This window comes from Mercenaria mercenaria, chromosome 19 (assembly GCF_021730395.1).
Source record: "Mercenaria mercenaria strain notata chromosome 19, MADL_Memer_1, whole genome shotgun sequence".
Classification (NCBI taxonomy): domain Eukaryota; kingdom Metazoa; phylum Mollusca; class Bivalvia; order Venerida; family Veneridae; genus Mercenaria; species Mercenaria mercenaria.
In genome coordinates this window covers 7,192,603-7,213,600 of record NC_069379.1, presented here as the reverse complement: position 1 = coordinate 7,213,600, position 20,998 = coordinate 7,192,603, and the positions used below count along the sequence as shown (strand labels likewise).

General features: G+C 33.3%; 1 protein-coding gene across 1 annotated transcript in view; it reads left to right on the top strand.

Moving 5' to 3' along the window:
• The window catches only part of LOC123543070 (uncharacterized), a 72,913-nt gene extending 54,021 nt beyond the window's left edge, over positions 1-18,892 (top strand). Inside the window, exons 29-38 of the mRNA XM_053532098.1 lie at positions 1,997-2,131; positions 5,194-5,325; positions 6,615-6,706; positions 7,156-7,247; positions 9,375-9,568; positions 10,999-11,139; positions 14,322-14,406; positions 14,820-14,975; positions 17,519-17,885; positions 18,800-18,892. Coding sequence (XP_053388073.1) covers positions 1,997-2,131; positions 5,194-5,325; positions 6,615-6,706; positions 7,156-7,247; positions 9,375-9,568; positions 10,999-11,139; positions 14,322-14,406; positions 14,820-14,975; positions 17,519-17,885; positions 18,800-18,892 — 1,487 coding nt within the window. The remainder of the gene's footprint in view (positions 1-1,996; positions 2,132-5,193; positions 5,326-6,614; positions 6,707-7,155; positions 7,248-9,374; positions 9,569-10,998; positions 11,140-14,321; positions 14,407-14,819; positions 14,976-17,518; positions 17,886-18,799) is intronic.
• Positions 18,893-20,998: the final 2,106 nt, after the last annotated feature.

Here is a 20,998-nt window from a genome sequence, read left to right as displayed (position 1 = left end):
ATGGGGAAGTCTTTTGTACTGTGTATGTAATATTTATTGTAATTTTTTAAATTTGGGGCCAGTCTATACACATCTAAAATTTAAAGTCCCTTGTAGTTATTTGGGATTGATTTATAAGGATGGGCCCAAACCCCATATAACGTTTGATTTTAATTTAATTTTTTTAATTTGTAGTTGGGGAAAAATAGTGCAAATTTAAAATTTCCATTTCTTAATGTTTTCATATTTTTTTATATCTTTTTCATACTTTTAAATTTAATCTTTAAGTAAGTAAAATTTTTTAATTTAAAGGAAAAAATTTTGGGGCACTTTAATTAAAGGGAAGTTTGGGAAATTGTAGCAAATTTTTTTGTTAAGAAAAGGGAGTATTTTTTATGGGAGGCCCAAGGAGGTATGGTGTTTCCCCAAAGGGAAACAGTTTTATGCCCGATTTTTTTTTTTTGTATGGTGTTCCATTTTGTTATATATTTTTGCTTCTTCCGCCCGACGAAATTTTTTCCCGGGGAGTTCATAAAACCCCGGGAAGTACCCAAAGGGCCCCAGGTTCCCCTTGTCTTAAATCGCCCGGATGTGATATTCCCAGCGCAGGGGCTTTCGTTCCCGGGTTTTGGGGGGTTTAAAAAGCAAAGAATTTATTTTGTTATCCTTGAAGTCAGTAAAGGGGTGCAATCAACCCCCCCACCTAGGGAGCCAAAAACCCCAAAAAACGTATTCCAAAGGTTTAAAGGGGTGTATTTTGAATTTTTGAAGCTTGTTTTTTTTGTGCTACTTAAAATTCCCCAATTACATTTAAAAACCTGTGGGCACGTCGATTTGGAAAGGAAATATAAGAATTTTTTAGAGTATGAACTTTTTTTTTTTTTCTTTTTATTATCAGTTTTTTTTTTTTTTTTCAATTATTCTTTTTAATAACATCTTTTTAAAAAAAATTTGTAAATATTGTTTAAAAGGGGGTTTATTTGTTTGTGGTTCCCGTCGCCCCGGGACGGCCTTTTTCCCGTCACAATATTTAAAATACAATATGTTTTTAAAATAAATTGACAGGGGTTTTTTTTTGTAAAATGCAGTGGAGGAAAAAATTAAATTTTCTTCCAGTAGGGGGGGCGTTGTATTGCATGGCAAATCGTCATTCACTTGCTTTATATGACCCTTTTCGGAAAAAAATTAAGAAATGCATTTTTTTTTTCACCTTAAAAGCCCCTAAAATTATTAAATGGGTTTTTTTGGGTATCACATTTTGTCAGTTAAAGGCTTTCATATCGGGGGTTTTTTTCTTTTTGGGGGTTGCTTTTACGTCCCAAACTTATATCCGAATATGGAAAAAAGTGTAAAATTTATTTTCATATTATGTATTTTTTGAAATAAAATTTCTAGAGAAGGAATTTTAAAAAAAATTTATTTTGTCTTAACGTCAGCATTTTATGAGTGTCATTCGCCCGATTTATTAAAAGGTGGGGGGGGGAATTGCCCAAAAGCCCGATGGTAGGGAAATTTTATTTGCAAAGATTTTGGTATCGGGGGCTCCCTGTATTTTAAAAAAAAAAAGTGATAGTTGTGAAGGGGATTAGATAAATGAATCATTTTCCCTTTTTTAAAAATTTAATTTTTTTTGTTGGTTTTACTCTTTAAAGTTAAATATTTTTCGAATAGAACTTTTTTTTGATTTAAAAAAAAAAAAAAAAAAAAAAAAAAAAAAAAAAAAAAAACGCTTACTCGAGATACTATAAACGCTGGTATTATTTTGCTATATATTCCAAATGAAAAGTAATATTGTTCAGTTAATACCACCACTGTAACGCAACCTTTGCTTTCATGGATAAAGATATCTCAAAGCAGAAAAGCTCGTTCGGTGTTTAAATACTGAATTATAATATATTTTATTTGTATATTTCTGTTAAAAGGCAATCATCGTGTTAACTAAATTCATTAAAAAAACCTGCTTCTGTGACTTATACGCAAACCATTTTCTTATGCATATATGTCAACATTTTAACAGATATAGACGAATGTTCGGATAGTGTTTATTACTGTGGTGGTACTTGTAATAATACTCTGGGTAACTGGACTTGCGAATGCGACAGTGGATACACAAGAGAGTCAAATAAAGAAGCAACAATAATTACTTGTGAAGGTAAATCTATACATTATTATGTTAATTCATCGTTTCCTGTAATGCGTGCTTTTAAAAGATATTTTATAACCTCTGATGGGGTCATATGTTATATTTTGTGTTATTTTGTGTATGCATCCTATTGTTAAGGAACGTATTATACAACAAAAGTTAATGACAGCTTAATAAATAAGATTTGTTTCGATTTTTTAGCTCTACTGTCACTTAGTGACAAGGGAAGCTTTTGTGATCACGCAGCGTCCGTCGTCCGTGTCCGTGCGTCCGTGCGTGCGTGCGTCCGTAAACTTTTGCTTGTGACCACTCTAGAGGTCACATTTTTTGTGGGATCTTTATGAAAATTAGTCAGAATGTTCATCTTGATAATACCTAGATCAAGTTCGAAACTGGGTCACGTGCCATCAAAAACTAGGTCAGTAGGTCTAAAAATAGAAAAACCTTGAGACCTCTCTAGAGGCCCTATATTTCATAAGATCTTCATGAAAATTGGTCAGAATGTTCACCTTGATGACATCTAGGTCAAGTTCGAAACTGGGTCATGTGCCATCAAAATCTACGTCAGTAGGTCTAAAAATATAAAAAAAAACTTGTGACCTCTGTAGAGGCCATATATTTCACAAGATCTTCATGAAAATTGGTCAGAACGTTCATCTTGAAGATATCTAGATCAAGTTTGAAACTGGGTCATGTGCAGTCAAAAACTAGGTCAGTAGATCAAATAATAGAAAAACCTTGTGACCTCCCTAAATGCCATATTTTTGACAGGATCTTCATGAAAATTGGTCAGAATGTTCATGTTGATGATATCTAGGTAAAATTTGAAAGTGGGTTACGTGCCTTCAAAAACTAGGTCAGTAGGTCAAATGATAGAAAAACCTTGTGACCTACCTAGAGGCCATATTTTTCATGGGATCTGTATGAAAGTCGGTCTGAATGTTCATCTTGATGATATCTAGAACAAGTTTGAAAGTGGGTCTCGTGCCGTCAAAAACTTGGTCAGTAGGTCTAAAAATAGAAAAACCTTGTGACCTCTCTAGAGGCCATACTTGTGAATGAATCTCCATAAAAATTGGTCAGAATGTTTATCTTGATGATATCTAGGTCAAATTTGAAAGTGGGTTACGTGCCTTCAAAAAGTAGGTCAGTAGGTCAAATAATGAGAAACATTGTGACCTCTCTAGAGGCCATATTTTGCATGGGATCTGTATGAAAGTTGGTCTGAATGTTTATCTTGATGATATATAGGTCAAGTTCGAAACTGGGTCAACTGCAATCAAAAACTAGGTCAGTAGGTCTTGAAATAGAAAAACGTTGTGACCTCTCTAGAGGCCATACCCTTGAATAGATCTTCATGAAAATTGGTCAGAATGTTCAACTTGATGATATCTAGGTCAAATTTGAAACTGGGTCACGTGCCTTAAAAAACTAGGTCAGTACGTCAAATAATATAAAAAAACCTTGTGACCTCTCTAGAGGCCATACTTCTCATGGGATCTGTATGGAGGTTGGTCTGAATGTTCATCTTGAGGTTATCTAGGTCAAGTTCGAAACTGGGTCAACTGCGGTCAAAAAAAAAAGGTCAGTAGGTCTAAAATTATTAATACTTTTGACCTCTCTAGAGGCCATATTTTTCAATGGATCTTCATGAAAATTGACCTGAATGTTTACCTTGATGATATCTAGGTCAGGTTCGAAACTGGATCACGTGCGGTCAAAAACTAGGCCAGTAGGGATAAAAATAGAAAAACCTTGTGACTTCTCTAGAGGCCATATTTTTAATGAGATCTTCATGAAAATTAGTGCGAATGTTCACCTTGATGATATCTAGGTAAAGTTCAAAACAGGTTTACGTACCTTCGAAGACTAGGTCAATAGGTCAAATAATAGAAAAACTTTGTGACCTCTCTAGAGACCATATTTTTCAATGGATCTTCATGAAAATTGGTCAGAATTTTTATCTTGATAATATCTAGGTCAAGTTCAAAACTGGGTCACATGAGCTCAAAAACTAGGTCACTATGTCAAATAATATAAAAAACGATGTCATACTCAAAACTGGGTCATGTTGGAAGAGGTGAGCGATTCAGGACCATCATGGTCCTATTGTCATATTATATTAAAAACCCTTTTTCCGTTTTTGTTGTAAAAGTAGATATTTGGTTGCAGAACAGAAAACTACCATAACTATTATGGATGTGCTTGCTTTTTCTGAAATATTAACGGATATATTTCACGGATTTATGTTCTTTTTACAGAACAATATTTCTTTTCTAGATCAAATATTCGGTCAAATATTTTAACAAATATATTTTACTTTTTATCTCTGATTTTATTCTTACACATATTACAACAATTTCTTTACCACTTCCTTTGTTGTAAGCAAGCATCTCTGTTTTATTGCATTTGCAGAAGGAAACATACATTTTCGCTCCATTTTAATACCTAATTCAATTTGACTAACGCGAAATGTCCGATATACCCCACAACTATTCAACGTTTTGTTTAACCACGAAGCTAAATCAATAAGTAACCGATCGACAGCTGTGCTTGAGATCGCGCAGTATCAAATATTAGAAAAACCCTTCCATTTAAAAACGCACTGTTGCGTGGTATAAAAATTATGTCATCTCCATATAAATGATTATGCTCATCTGAAGGGTGTATAAATATCAAATTTGACAATTCTCGGCATTTAAAGACTATGTGAAAAACTCAGCTTCAATCTTGTCGATTAACCGCTCTATACATTAGTTGGCGCCATATCACGATGCTACATTGTAAGGGTGGCATACCGTGTGTTAGGTTTGGAGCGAATCTTTCGAGGTTAAATTCATCGAGGAGATAAAAGTTTCAGCAGCCAACCAGTGTGTATATGTTCATAACTTTCAGAATGACGTAAGATTACACATAAAAACTCATCCCAAGCTACATGTGCTATTTTAACAGCATGAAACAAAGTGTCATCATTAATTAACTTAACTCATTTTTTAGTTATTTTAGATATTATATCTATATGGTTAAATATGTCTTTAATAAGAAGCTTAAATGACAATTGAAATTTTCAGATATAAACGAATGTGACCTCCAAGAGTCTTGCATCGATGGTGTTTGTAAAAATCGAGATGGATCCTGGACATGTATTTGCCCAGATGGGAAGGAACCTACGACTATTAATTCTACTACAATACTTTGTTCAGGTAGATCTTCAAAAACCCTTAGTATGATTACCTGGAGTGGTTTCAGCCAGTCAATGTTCGCCATTATTCGACAGCCACATTGAAAATTCAAATAATATCTTTTCAACTTACTTGCTAGTATGAGTTATGATGATACTGCATGACTGCGATTAATAAAAAATTATTCATCTGATCGCATGCTAAGAAATATGCCTGAAGAAACAACTATGTTCCTCGAAAATGGGCATCGACATTGAATATGTCGCGATCAAGCTTTTCACGGCCGATTTTGATTGTTTCGCAAAGATCTGACGCGAAACGTCGCTGATTAGATGAATTTATTTACATGTACCTGTAATGTAACCAAATAAACGATATCGGATAAAACTAGGGAACCATGGTTAAACTCTGGTATGCGATAATGTGACGTAAACGTTTAAAAAAGTTACTATAACGTTATCATCAGATGATTTCATATTGGCATTGTTATTTGTCCGAGAACCAATACGATTACCAGAACAAATAATTATTCCATTATCAGATAACTTGATTAATGATAATAATGATAATCTTAATATTCAACTTCAAGTTGGCCCCTTCAATATAAACTATCAAATGTCACGTATTGTGTTTTCTCGTATTGTCCCTGATTTCTTTTTATATTGACCATGTTTTCCTCATGCATATGAATGTATCTCAATGCAAATGCCGAGGATAGTTACTTGTTAACACACTGAACCTTTCTGGCATTATTCTACAAAAGTGTTTTATGTAGCTAGTTCCAATGCTTCTCTATTTATATATAACCAAATTAATGTTTATAATTCTTTCTGCATCATTGAATATAATATGCATTCAAAAGAAACTTAATCTTACAGTATACACTATACATAAAATATATGTATATATTTTTATTCATTGTAGTTTACTTTAACGACCATTTGTACCAATAAACCATACATGCCTATATCTAGAACCCATGATGGCAAAAGTCGAAACATCGAAACCACAATGATGAAAATTAGTATAACGATCTCGAAATTCGACATCATAGTACCATTGAGGTATCGGGATGTTGTGTTCCCCTCATCGTAGTATCGTATTTTCATCATCGTCATTTAACCACCGTGATTTCAACTTCCGAATCTCATCATTGTAATTTTGTGTTTTCATTATCCTTGTTTCAACACTCACCACTGTGATGTCGAAAATTGTGATGTAGGGAGAAAAAAAAGAAAAAGAGCGCAATGGTCCAAACAGAACACCATTTATTATAAATAGAAAAAGCTTGACTGAATATTACATTTCAGGAGGATATGTGTATATTGCGACGATAGGTATAGCGGTAACTGGTCCAATAGAAAATAAAGATCATGAACTGAAAGTCTATTTGAAGACACAGGTATTCATATATTTTAGGAAAAAAATCTATGTAAACATCGTTAAGTCAGTACACACCAAGAACACGATAGTTTTGATAAAGTTTAGGGAGAGTTCTCTGTAATGACTGACAGGTTCGTTGATATTCCTCCTCCTAACTGTTGGTGTAATTTATATGATAGTCAGGGTAATATTGACAAGGAATCAAGGAACAATTGTCATGTTACTGGTCATTATTGTTAGTAACTAAAACACTACACCAAACAAAACAAAAGTTTCTCATTGACATGGACACGACCCAAGCCTGAACCGAAATGTGAAAATACGATATTTAATGTCATTATATTCTACAATTTCAATTAAACAGTTAAACTCAAACTGTGTTACATATGCATTTGACTGGTATTCAAAGTGACAGCTAATGCTATTTGAAAAAATATGAATAAATATATTTTTCTTATTATTTCACAGATAAAATCTGCTTATGAATCCAAATATCCGGAGCACAATGTACGCGTTGAAATTATATCCATTTCAAAGGGCAGTACTGATAGGAAGAAACGGTAAGTCAATACGATTTCTAATTTTAAAGTATGAATAAACATACAGATTAAATTTTGTTCATTTAGGTACCACCACTAAACCTATATTTGCTCGTCTGAGCACGAAGTACTCGGATTGGGCTGTTGTGATTACTCAACGTCCGACATTGTCCGTCGTCGGTTTTGTTCACACTTAAAACAAGATCTCCTTAGAAATCAGTCCGTGGAAGACGACGAAACTTGGCCTGGATGTTCCTTAGACGGTCCTTTAGCAAATTGCTCCAAAGAATTTCACTACATGCAGATGGCAACCAAAAGGAAATATTTTTGAAATCTTCTTATTTAAAGTCGCAAGGCCCAGGGCATAGATATTTGGCATGTAGCATTGTGTTGTAGTTCTCAGCCTCACTTCTTCAAATCATGCCCTTGGAATCATAATTGGCCCACGCCCCGTGGTATAATTGTTTTACATAGACTTATATAAGAAAACATTAAACAATTCTCATTCATATATTTAACTTCCACTGTCTATTTCTTAAAAAACATCAAATTGCCCCCCCCCCCCTTTACGTGGACTCATTGTCTTTAAGGTTTTCTAGCTCCTTTTGGGACCGTTTAGTCCGTCCACTGTGTTTGTATAAAAGAACTCACTTAAGCCGGGGTGAGAGGAGTTTTGCATTTCATTACCTGTCAGACAGACTCAATCGAAACAAGGACAAAAATATTCAAGGGATAGCTGCGTTCCAAGAACAACAGAAAAGAGACATACACACACAAATGCACAGACAAAACCATCACATTAAGGTACACAGTGGGCACCTCCTTGCAGCGGTCCAAGAGAAATCTTCCCTTCCTTATCCTTGGTATTATCAGGTACATAAAAACTAATAAATAAAAATCATTCTTGATGATAGAGGATAATGTACATTTAACTAGGGGGAAATTTCTGAATAATTTGCGGACATACTTTTGTAAGAGGCATGATGCAGATACGTTGCACCACTCAAATCAACGATCGTGGCAATATTTTTCCCCAGTATGACATATTCCACCTGTTTTTCATAAATTTGATTTACTGTATTTTCTTACGAAGAGAAATAGTTAAAAAGTAATAAAACTGCAAAATGGAAATTCTTGGGGAACATCTTTCAAGAACCTAACAAGTTTTACTATGAATAGATTATAATTGTGTTTGGTTTGAATAATATGTTCGGACCTCGTATTGGTCTGTAATTTTTTTTTGGTTGGATTTAATTTCGCACCGACACATGATATGTAAATTTTAGAGGATAGTAAAACAGGACTGTAATATTACTTATATCAGAAACAAGATGTCGTCTTATCCTCCAGCTTGTGAAAGGATACTATATAATACCTTCGTTATCTAAAGAAAGAAGATAAAATTTTATTTCAGTAAATTACATATTCTTTATTTACCTTTCGGTTTTTACCTTCTCTATCAAATGAAACAAGTTTAAAGTTCATTTTGATTAGTTGATGTATTCAAAGAAAGCCAGGTCACAGTTTCACGGAAAAAAAGTAATTACTTAGTTAAGTGCTTGTTTTTGTCCTTGATGCGTTTTCAGTGTTGACTTTTTCATCTATTTCAGAACCGTATATGACTATTTCATAGATCAAAACAACAATTCTGAATTTTACAGAAAACGAAGTATAGAAATCAGAAATATACTGAAGCAAATACTTAAGTTCTTTATACAGTGCTTAAATAAAAATATAATATTAGCATGATTGACATAAGTACTGCAGACAAAAACTAATATCAAGGTACAATTTACCTATAAATACATTGCTATAGAAACAATCGACATTAAGTAACAATAAATTAAGCAATAGCAAGGTTTTAAAATAACTTACTTGACTTAGGAATTACTTATTAAGTTTTTTTCGTGAAATTTGGGCCAGGACTTGGTGATTTTGATAAAGGCCATAGGGGTCCAAACGTTAATAAACTGTAGTGTGAAATTATGTCGTATTTCAAAGGTTGCAACGGCTTAATGTATTGCATCTTTTCCAGTCGAGATTTCACCAAAACTGAGTACCTGACAAGATATTTAATCAAGCCATAGCCATCTTTTGCATTTATGGCTAGCATTATGTAACTGTTGAATGGTTAATTCCAATTTTCAGGCAAACATCTGAAAACCTAGCTGTTGAATTTGTTTTGCATTTTGATGAACCATTGGACTCGAAAAACATTACAACTGCATGGCAAGACTACAGGAAGAAAAGTTGCCCAAAAGGAATATGCAAATCAGAGAAGAATGATATATCTGTCGATCTACCATTCAATGTGATATTTGAAGATGTAGTATTTGAAGAAAGTTTGTACCAATACTACAAAATCATTTACGATATACCTGTAACAAGCTTATATATAATACTGTAAAATCTGGTAAATAAGCGTATACGCTTATAATAATTTTAGTGACACTTTTATGCGCCTATTTTTGATATGCGCTTATACTTGAGCCAAAACTATGCGCTTAAATTTGATATGCGCTTATAGACAAGCTGTGTGCGCCTATTTTTGATATATTAGGAAAATCGACAGTGCTAACCTTGGTTGAGAAAAACGAAAGTAAAACATGGTCATGGACATGCGCAGTGAACTACTTTCTTTTATTGCATACAGTATTTATGAATAATGAAAGCATAATAATCATACACAATTTGCAAATAATGCTCAATCTCTCGGACCATTCAGTCATTGTTCAACACTACGAATGTAACATTTTATCCAAATAGTTTTCAAAAAATTGATGAAAGAAAGACAAACTGTTATGACAACGAAAACCTTTTTTATTTAAAAAGCATGATTATCGTAAACAATTATCGTTTTATCAGACAATAGATGTTAAAATTTATTCAACATGTAAGAACATTTGTCACCTGTATTTATGACAAAGAATTATTACGGTATAATACCGTTACTGACGTCTATTTGCTGTATCTGTTGTTTGTTTACCAGTAATCGGATATTCGTCTACTTTCGAGACAAATTATGGTAAGGGCATGACATGCGCTTATTATCCCATACGGAATAACGGTAAGGCCGTATGCGCTTACTTTTGATATGCGCTTATATTCGAATATGCGCTTAATTACCAGATTCTACAGTATTGTTATTTACAAAGGTGTACGTATATATCTATGTCCTAAATATAGATATGTTGAAAGTGTTACTTTATATCCGATTACTACCTGTACATTTCCGGAAACGACAAACATCATGTGATTTTTCATGATGCTACTTTTGTTGTCAGTATGTTTTATAAAATACTTAAAAGATTGTATATTATGCAGTATTGGATGCAAAAAAAATATAGTATAGTTAAACTGGTCGTAAGAAGTAGATATCTCATTCTAAGATGGTAATAAAAAGGTGTAGGTACATTGGCTAAAACAACCTGAGCCCAATAAATATATCATCTTCAGTATATTCCATAGTTTGGCATGTATTTGGAAAAAAAAAATCTTAAACAATGTTGCCAAATTGATGAATCAGTCACTACTGATAGGTGTATAAATACTTTTTTTGCATACCGGATGGAAGTTTTCTAGGTTACACTCTGAGGAGAAAAGACATTCCATAATGTAAATGCCATTATGATTAATTGCATTTGTGTAATACAACCGGTGAATTATTTCATATTTTATTTTTATCAGGATATAAATCATGTTCCTCCTAACCAGGTGCCTTGGAGTTGGATATTACAAACATTTATTCTTATTTTTGTGTGCTGTATTTCAGCTAAGCAAACTGATGCATTATGCAGTATACCACAAAATAATCTCTGCAACCCTGACTCAACAAAATGCCAATACATTAACGCCAAATTACATTGTGAATGTAAGAAAGGTTACACACGCAAATCGGATTATGAATGCAAAGGTAAAGGTGCTTTAATATCTATATTAAAATTCATATACTGTGATATCATTTAAATTCGCTGGAATGAAATTTCGCACAAACGTGAAGAAGGACTGTTTCGCGCGGGCTTAAATTCGCGCATTTTCAATTTTAGAAAGGGAAAAATATAATATAAAAATAATAATAACGCGGTCTGAAATTCGCGCATCAGTCCTAGCGCGAAATACGCGAAAATTCGTTCTACGCGAATAAAAATGATTTCGCAGTAGTAGGTATTTATTATATCACAAGTATTATAGCTTTAAGTGTGTTTCCTATCTTTTTGTTCATCAAATACTTCGTATCTTTTTGTTTATGTAACAGTACATACGTAAGAGAACGCTGTTTGAACAATTCTTTTCATAGTTAATGTTTCAGTTACTTTATCTTTCACCACGAATGTATCAAAATGGCTTGAAAGGAAGCTGATACTACATAGCTGGAAAACGTAATTTTTTCGTGAAATTTGGGCCGGGACGGCGTGGTGATTTTGATAAAGGCCATAGGGTCCAAACGTGTTCTAATACTTTTAAGATTTTTTTAATATATACAAAGATGGATTTACCGTGCATTGTCTTATTGATTGGAACACACAAAATGATTTACATTTGGATATTTCACCTATAAAGAATTCCAGATTAGTATCCCTTTCTGGTGTAACTCGAACGTGTTAAAATAGAAATAGATTTTACTTTTGCGTGTTTTCTTGGCAAATAAAACACGATGTTTTAATCTACGTATCTGAACTCCAAAACGTGTTTTATTTGCCAACAAAACACACTTGTTTAAACGTGAGTCGGTTGTATTTTGGGCATATTTCTGGTATTTAATACTTTCGACCAATTACAATTTCAGTTATCTAAATTTGCATCTTCATACATTTTCAGTTTCAAATAATACCTGTAATGAAAATCCATGCCAGAATTACGGTTCATGTCATATGATTAATGAGGACACCGATTTTGAGTGCAGGTAAGTATTAAACATGACATGAGAAAATCAACATTGTAAATCCGCGCAGTCGGATCAGGATCTAAGCTGTTCGCTTTCAAATATTATTGCAATTAAGGAAACTGTTAGCGAACAGCATGGATCCTGACCATACTGCGCGGATGCGGATACTGGTCGCGAATGCACTGTGTTGATTTTTTCATGGTGCGGCTAATATGTGCATCGAATCAATACGTGTTATCGTTTTATTTTTTTTAACAGAATCATGTAAGAGTTTTCTATATAGGATATGGTTATGGATTACACCGACCTACAAAAGTTGAAGGGTTATAGCTAACGCTAAAATGTAATGTACAGTTCGAAAGATTTAATACTCTTAATTTACACTATTGTTTTAAAGACTGATGCAATTTCATTCATATATGCATTCTTCAGTTACTAGACCGCATAAACAGAAACAGTTGGAGAGTGATTAATTGTCCGTTGGTCGTCCTTCAACAATTATAATGTTAATGTAACGATGGCATTTCTTAAACTTTCATAGAATGTTTATTTGCCTTGTAGTTTGTTTTTGTCTTTGGTTTGCTTTATATCAATCTTAAATTGAAAAAAGGAAAAATGAAAATTTATTCTTTTTATTCGTCATGAGTTATCTATTTATGCATTATGTACCAAAGTCATAATGTTTATCACCGCTTATTGGTCCACTTTATATTTAGCTGAGTAATGAGTATTTAAGGGTTAAACTCGCTGACATAGAACCACTTGTCACTCGGCGATGTGGGTTCAAGCCTAACTTAGGGCGTTGAATTCTGCATGTGTGGAAGCCATCCAGCTGGTTTACAGAAAGTCAGTGGTTCTACTCAGGTGCCAATTCGTTAAGAAATAATGAACGGAGGGTCACTGGGATCTTCATCCATCATCAAAGATGAAAAGTCGCCATATGACCTATAATTGTGTCGGGGCGACTTTAAACCCAACAAAAACGAAACGAGTATTTTATATTAGGTTTATTCAAGTAATATTGGGCCAATAACTTCTACTAATTTGTGGCCATGAATTTAATAAATTTATAAACCTTTAACACTGTCACCTTACGAAATTTTCAGAATATTCCATAAACAATAAAGTAATATATATATGATATACATGTAAAGAAATTATCGTTGATGTTTTTTCTCTCAAAGTTGTATGGGTCGAACACTGACATAAAGACTTACTTATTGAAAATAAATGCATTATTTCAGAAAAACAAAATCCTTACAAAACACTTTGACAACTTGTACCTAGATCATATATTTACAAAATTATGTTACTGATAGCTTTAGCAATTTGTAGGTGTCGTGATGGGTGGACGGGGAAAACTTGCGAGGACGTACAATTAGCGGAAACAGGTATTTCTTCGAAACATACATGTATTAAATTCCTATCTGGTCTTTTAATTAATTGCGTCTGCTTTTTTATATGGACATAAGTAACGACATGCGTACCTTGAAAGGACTACGTTGTCGCCATGCATTTGCTTCATAAAATGGAAATTTCGAAAAATGACTGGGCTTAACTTTGAATTAAATCAAGCTTGGCACTTGGTGATAACGTATTCTCATTAGGCATTTTGGCATTCTTTGGGCGTTAATACAGTGTGTAGTTCAAAAGGTGCATGGCTTTCCGTAAAAAACGGAGAATGCTGAAATTGTGTAGGGAGAATACTTATCATAAATGGTCCACTGGCTTGAACCTACAAAGTTAAGAGTTTTATTTAGACTACGTCAATGAGCGCTACTCTAGTTAGCTATTGGAATATTATTATATTTTGATACGTCAAATAAGAAAGAAAAGTTAGTAAAGACAAGAAATTGAATTAAGAGGTATATACACATTAATATATTACATAGTGTCTATAAAATACGTATCATATTTCAAACCAATCATAAGAAACTAAGGCAATAAGTTTTATGTACTGTTCAAGGCAAATTAATTTAAAATAAGTAGGTCACGTGTTATTTTAGCTGAAAGTTATGTTCTTTGTTAATCAGTGATGACGTCATTCGTGATTACCATTTCGATTCGGGTTGATTAGTGTCGGTACCGAAAGCACTTAACTAGATTAACTGGATTTCAACATTTTTAACAGAAGTGCCGATGTGTATACATACGTATGTTATGAAGCATGGTCATTGTATGTTATTTTTGAATCTTGTTATCTATTTTAGATCACAAAAAAATTCTTATTGCAACGGGGAGTAGTCTTGGAGCTGTTGTCTTTATATTGGCAGTCGTTGTCTTTGCAGTATGCAGGTGAATATAATTACAATAATCAAACTAGATATATGTACATTGACTATATGAATGAAAGACTATAGAAGTCAGAATGTAGTATATTTGCAAATTATCCTCGAAAATAACTTCAACTTTTATATTCAACTTCACCATATTACTAAACATATGGTTAGTTGAATTTCCATAGATCTTTTCTACAGGTGTATAACACATATCGATAATTTATCTAGGTAGCTATCGCTTTTACTGGACGCATCAGCTGCAACATGTTTTCTACGAAAGCTAAACATTAATTTGTCTTTAAAGTTTAGAACTACTTCCTCTCGCACAAAGCTAGTACTTAAGTCTAAAATACTTTGAGTATGTTTGACAGTGACAATACTACTATACCAGCTAACTTTGAAGAAGTAGGTGTGTTTCATATTTTCTAGATGGAAAGCAGCCAAGGTTAAGCAAGTTGAGAAAATGTCTATGAGGAATATGGATAACAATGACTTCAAGTCGTTCGACGGTTCTTTAATAAATAGTCAATACATGAGAGACGGTCAGAACTTTTCATACGACAGGAACTCCTTAAATAGTTATAGGTAAATAGTTAACCAGTTTTATGTGTACAAACTTTGTTGAGCATTTCTTAAACATGGATATGTTTGATCAACAGGAAAGGGATTTTGTTCTTAATTAATTATATCGTGGTATTTTAAGCCGTTGGTTTTAGATTTTTGTTTGTTTGTTTAGGGTTTAACACCGTTTTTCAACATTATTTCAGTTATGTACGTAACGGCGGGCAGTTTACCTTATCAGTATTCCTCGCAACTTCCACACATCAATAAGGGGCGAAGAACGAATGATTCCAGACACAGTGCCTTTAATCAAATCTTCACGGAGAACAAACAACTCACAACCCCGCGATTCGTAGATCTGCGCTCTCCCTTGAATATACTCCACTGTGTACATGTACGAGGTATAGTGCCTCCACGCGACAAAATAGTTAAAATTTATCAGCCCTTGAGAAGCAAAAGATGTACTCAAGGATAATTATGTGCATGAGAGGTGGTGCAATGTACTACATTGCTCTCAATTAAGCGGAATTCTTTCATTACGTTGATGTATTAAATGTAGTCCATGAACATCAGAAAGGACCAGATAATATAATTGTAAGTTTAACTCTGAGCATTAGAACAGAATGTTTCTTTTCGGTTGCTTTAGCTCATTAGTTTGTTTAAATTTAATTTGCTTTGTTGCGTGTTGTACTTCCAATGGATCTTATAGAATAGGTATCACAACAGCAATCTTTAAATGCCATGTGGCGGCCGTCTGGTGGAGCCTGTTACACATACTAGGGCTTGTTGCTCTTTACATTTTTGTTCCTGAACCGAGTCTGCTATTAATATGCGTGATTACATTCTATATATAAGTTTTTGTTACTGCAACGGCTGTAATAAGCCTATGAGAGGCGCTCAATTTTAACAGAAACATATAAAAATACATATACATAGTGGTGAATATTTTATTGTTCGTGAAAGAGGTAATCCATTCTGAATATTAAGCTTACACCAAGACGGAAAAGTTTTAATGATAATTCATTAGTTACTTGTTTTCGTTACCTTTTATCAACATTTTCCGTAACGAGTTTTTCCTTCTTGTAGTTTCTCTTTAAATGTATGAAATCATACATCATTCAAAAGAAAAGGAGCTGGTAATAGGCTTATGTTTCCAGTTTAAAGATACCTTGATTAATGTTGAATAAATTTGAATGACTGTACAGTCAAACCTGTCTATAAATACCACCCTTGGGAGAGCCAAAATGTTGTCTTTATTGGGAGTAGGTCTTTATTTGCAGGTTAAAATACATTAAAAATTTCAAAATGGGAAAATAATATGTGGTCTTTAGAGTCAGGTGGTCTCTGTTCAGAGGTGGTCTTTAACACAGGTTTGACTGTATTTGTTGAACACCAGCTTTTAAGGTAGTTTTGTTTAGCTAGTTCTCCTGTTCAAGATTCGAATCGTCTAAAGTTTTTCCGGGCCCAACATGAAATCTTACGCGAAACGCTCTTTAGTTTCTCGATCATACTCTCCTTTTCACATGTTACGCAACAAGCCCGCCCGCTTAGCTCAGTAGGGTGTGCGTAGATCTACTGATCGCGGGGCTGTTAGTTCGATCCCGGCCGAGGCGTATGTTCTCGGTGAAGATTTGATAAAATACATTGTGTCTGAAATCATTCTTTCTCCATTTTACTAAACCTTCAATAGTAAATACAACCTGACAATTACCATCAAAACTGGATGAGCATTTGAAAATAGTTATTAACTTAAAATTTAGTTTTAAACATGCTATTTAGACATAATTGACATATAAAGTTTCATTATCAAACTCAGCTGAGACTGAAAATGTTTTATGAACACGGGGCCAGGAATCATGGTTATGTTAACTGTCTGCTTTTACATACCTGAAAACTTGAGAAAAAAAAACGGCGTTAAACCAAAATCAAACAAACAAACATCTGTTCCATAACCTTATCAAAGATAGAATAGTCTGCATAATTTCTTGAATAGTCCCCAGGAACATACCTGTTTGTTTTTTGTGCAGGGTTGTGATGATGAACCTTACATTTTCATGCATGCTTTTGCACCAAAAAAGTGTTTTTCGAAAAACTCCTAACCGCTTGGACATCTGTCATATTGTCGGAAGATTTACATTTGAGAGCATACGAAGGATAGTCGGTGCTTTTGCAGTACGTCGTGTTTGGAAAGAATTATTGAATTCAGCCAGTGCGTTTTTTTCTGGCACACTTTTACGACAAAATGCTTTGAATCAACTTATAGAAATTTAATATTCGAGCTTTTTACCACTTTTCATACACCTATATGAATGGCGAATCTTCAAAAGTCCACGGACTATGCTGTCTAATTTGTCATATATTTTCGCGTTTGCATCTAACAATATTTTAAATCGAAGTACTTGTATGTATAGGATATCAAAATGAAGAAAACAGGAAAACCCACAATTATATATATTTCATAGTGTTCAATTAAATGTTGAAGTCTCTCGTATTACGATACTGTTTAATGGCCGACATCTTGTACTATTTGAGCCACGCAAATCAAAATGTTTTTATATTTTCTTCAGGTCTCTACCCTATGAACAACAAAATGGCGGTAGCGGTTATAGAAACCGCAATGGTTACCTCAATGGTTCAGCCTACGCGAAACCTAATAAACTACCAAGGCCTCACTTTCACGGCTCTATGCCAAACCTTGCGAATAATAATGCCCATTTCTATCGCTCCGATACCCGACGGTACTCGGGTGAGGAGCCAAGAAGGGTTTCAAGTTACAACCAAGGCTTGGACGCAAATTACGATATGGACTGGAGAGCTCCGAGGAACAATGTGAATGGCCGAAGATCTCCTTCCCCTGATTACGGAAGACCAAGTTCACCGAGGCCGGACTATGGTCGAAGAGAAAAATTTAATAGATCTAAGGATAGTGGAGTGGTAAGAATATAAGTTACAGATATAATTGATAACCATACGTGCTCATGTTCCTGTCATATGTTCCTGTTTCAAATGGAGTGTACAAGACGTCTTGGTTCAATGTTTTACAAAAAATATACACCAATACTTTCTGTATTCAAAAGTACATTAGAAAATGCTGCAAAAATATGGTCATTTTTATTGTAGCTAATTTTAAATTATCGTGCTGTAATAAGCGTAAACAAAATGTCATGTGAAAAAAGCAAACAATTTATTGGTTATAGAAATACCTGTTTCATCTTCCAGTTCTCAAAAAAAGTAAGACAAGAATAACTAACTTATATTGTTTACATAATAAAACTAAAGAAATCAATGAAATTAATACTTTTCTAAGTTATTCAAAACATAAAGATACAAGATTTTGATTCACCCCCTTCAATATTTGGCTTTAAAAGTAAGTGGTCATTTGACTTGTTTTATATATCATTTAAACATTCGGAATTATCAATTGCTCAATTTTGTTTTTATTCAGTTCTTTGTATCTTTTCTTATATTATAGATTTGTGTATGAAACGCATCAGAACTATGTTAAAATTGTTCTAATACTTATCAATTGCATGATATTTTATCCATAAGAGCATAGAAGCCACGCGCTTATTCAGACACGATTTCTGTTTAAAAACATTGAAAACCATCGTACCTATCCAATAATATGGAAAGTATTTTACTCTCTGTGCGAGCAGTTCCAAATTCATTATAAAGCTGAGAAGCTGATATTGTAGCGTATAAACCCCCACAAAACTATTTAAGAAAGAAAATTGTTTCCTGTTTTTGTGTAACTGGTCTTTGGTAAACCAGTTTATGTACTTAACAAATATTTCGGTTTCCTTTAAAGGGTCGCCGAATAGCTTTTACGAAACAAATTTATTTCACAGGGGAATGGTTATAGTAGCGGAAGTAATGAATACCGACGACCGGAGAAGAAGAGGGAATACTACTATGGCAACAGACGGAGTACAAACTTCTAGAGACATACATATAGGGTTTGTGCTTTCATGTGACAGATGACAGCTGATGTATTTTTTGACACAAAAGGAAGCAAGACGATTTATGGTGACAGTTTTATCAAATGAAAGAGAAAGTAAAACTAAATACCTGATCAAGCTGCATTAGAGATCTATGCAGGATGTAGAAGTGATAAATACATTGAATCTACGGAATATTTCCTGAAATGAAAATCTTTGCCTGTGACAAAAAGTTTGTTTTTAATCCAGTAGTGTAAAACATTAATTTTGCAATGGATAAATAGAAACATTGCACAGTGATTTTACAATTAATGTTTCTATACGTTATGGGTTGATACACGTAGCAGTATGATTGTTTACAAACGAGTGTATGGTGTTGCATCAAGAACACATTGTATGAGTTCTAAGTTTAGCTATTGATGTTCAGATTATGATAAATATGTAATGTCGAACTTCTTCAAAGCATTTTACATTCAAAATTAGCCGTGGAACGACACACATTAGATACTATTTGATGTAAAAATGTACAAGTAGAAATATATTTGGCATATCTCACAATCTATCAATATACAACATTTTATGCTTTGCAAGCTGCATTTCTGTAGATATAACGTTCTCTGTACGATCACGTGTCCGTTTGTATATGATACAAATTGCGGGTTTTTTTTTTTTTTTTGTTTTTTTTTTTTTGTTTTTTTTTTTGTTTTTGCAAAAATGATTTCAGAACAATTAATTTATCATAATGTACTGCATTGAATGCAATCATAACACTTTGTTTGAATGTAGATAGTTTTCAGAAATTAATTGCTTGAATTTATGGTCATTTTATCAGATTTCAGGGTAACAGATGTTTAAATGTCTACCTATAAAAGTACACTTTTTTCTTATTTGTACAATTGAAATTCTTCTTTCAGTAGCATATTAAGTAGAATAGTATTATTTTAGTTTATAGAATTTATGCTTGATATCCATTATGTTGATGCACTTGCGTCTTTTTGTAGCAATATAGTGAAGCAATATATTATGGGCATTTCTGCTACAAACATATCCCCACCCCCTCACATACATAAATATAAATGTTTTGTTATGTTCAATAAAAGTGCCTCTTTAAGTTAATTGTAATTGTGAATTTTTGTGCATTTTTATGTTATCTTAGTATCTTGTGTTTCTAAGATAACTAGAGTATCATGATCTTGTTAAGTTACTGTTCCGCTTGCAAACACAAAACCAAAGAGATATAATGTCAGACACAAGTACATAGATGGAGTGTTACATAAACAAATACGATACAAACACTCACCATTTCTGATTTTGCTTTTATTTTACATATTAAAATAAATAAAATGCGGAAGTGTTGCTTAATGAAATAGTTATAACAATCAGGATCATTGTTAGCAATACGAGTTAATAAAGGGTACACGCCATAGCGGAATGTCTCTATTAAAGAAAGATTACACCACTATTGTATGTACGGCCTTTTACATTATTGTATATGTAGCCTGCTATCAGTTGTATGTATGGAGTATTCCATTATTGTATGTGTAACCTTTAACTTTATTGTATGTATGGACACTATTAAGCTGATTCTCCTTAGTCCATAGGTATTTTGTTAGTGAATAAGTGATTTATTGATTAATCACGGCTACTGCGGATCGTTGACGAAATGTTTCATCAAGAGTTTTTATGTTTTAATTCAGCTAAATCTAGTATACATGTCGCTATTACCTATGTCAAAATACATAATTATGTAACACTGTTTTTGATTAAACTGAATTTTGACAATAGACAGTTCTTGTGCATTGTGTTTAATGTTACCGAAATCATTAGAATTATTATGCTATTTTATATTATATTACAGTTATATTATTACCCTTTTGGCCATAATTGATAGATTTTCCTTGTGATTAATTTACGAGCAGGCATTTGTATTTTGATTAATCAATAATCAAGACAGTTTTATATCATTATAATAATATTATATCAAAGCAATGATCATACATTTTATACTGATAAATCAACAATCAGCGATTTATATACTGATAAATCAATAGATACAATTACATGGATTCCCAATGCTGCTCTATATACGCATTTTAATTTTATAAAGAT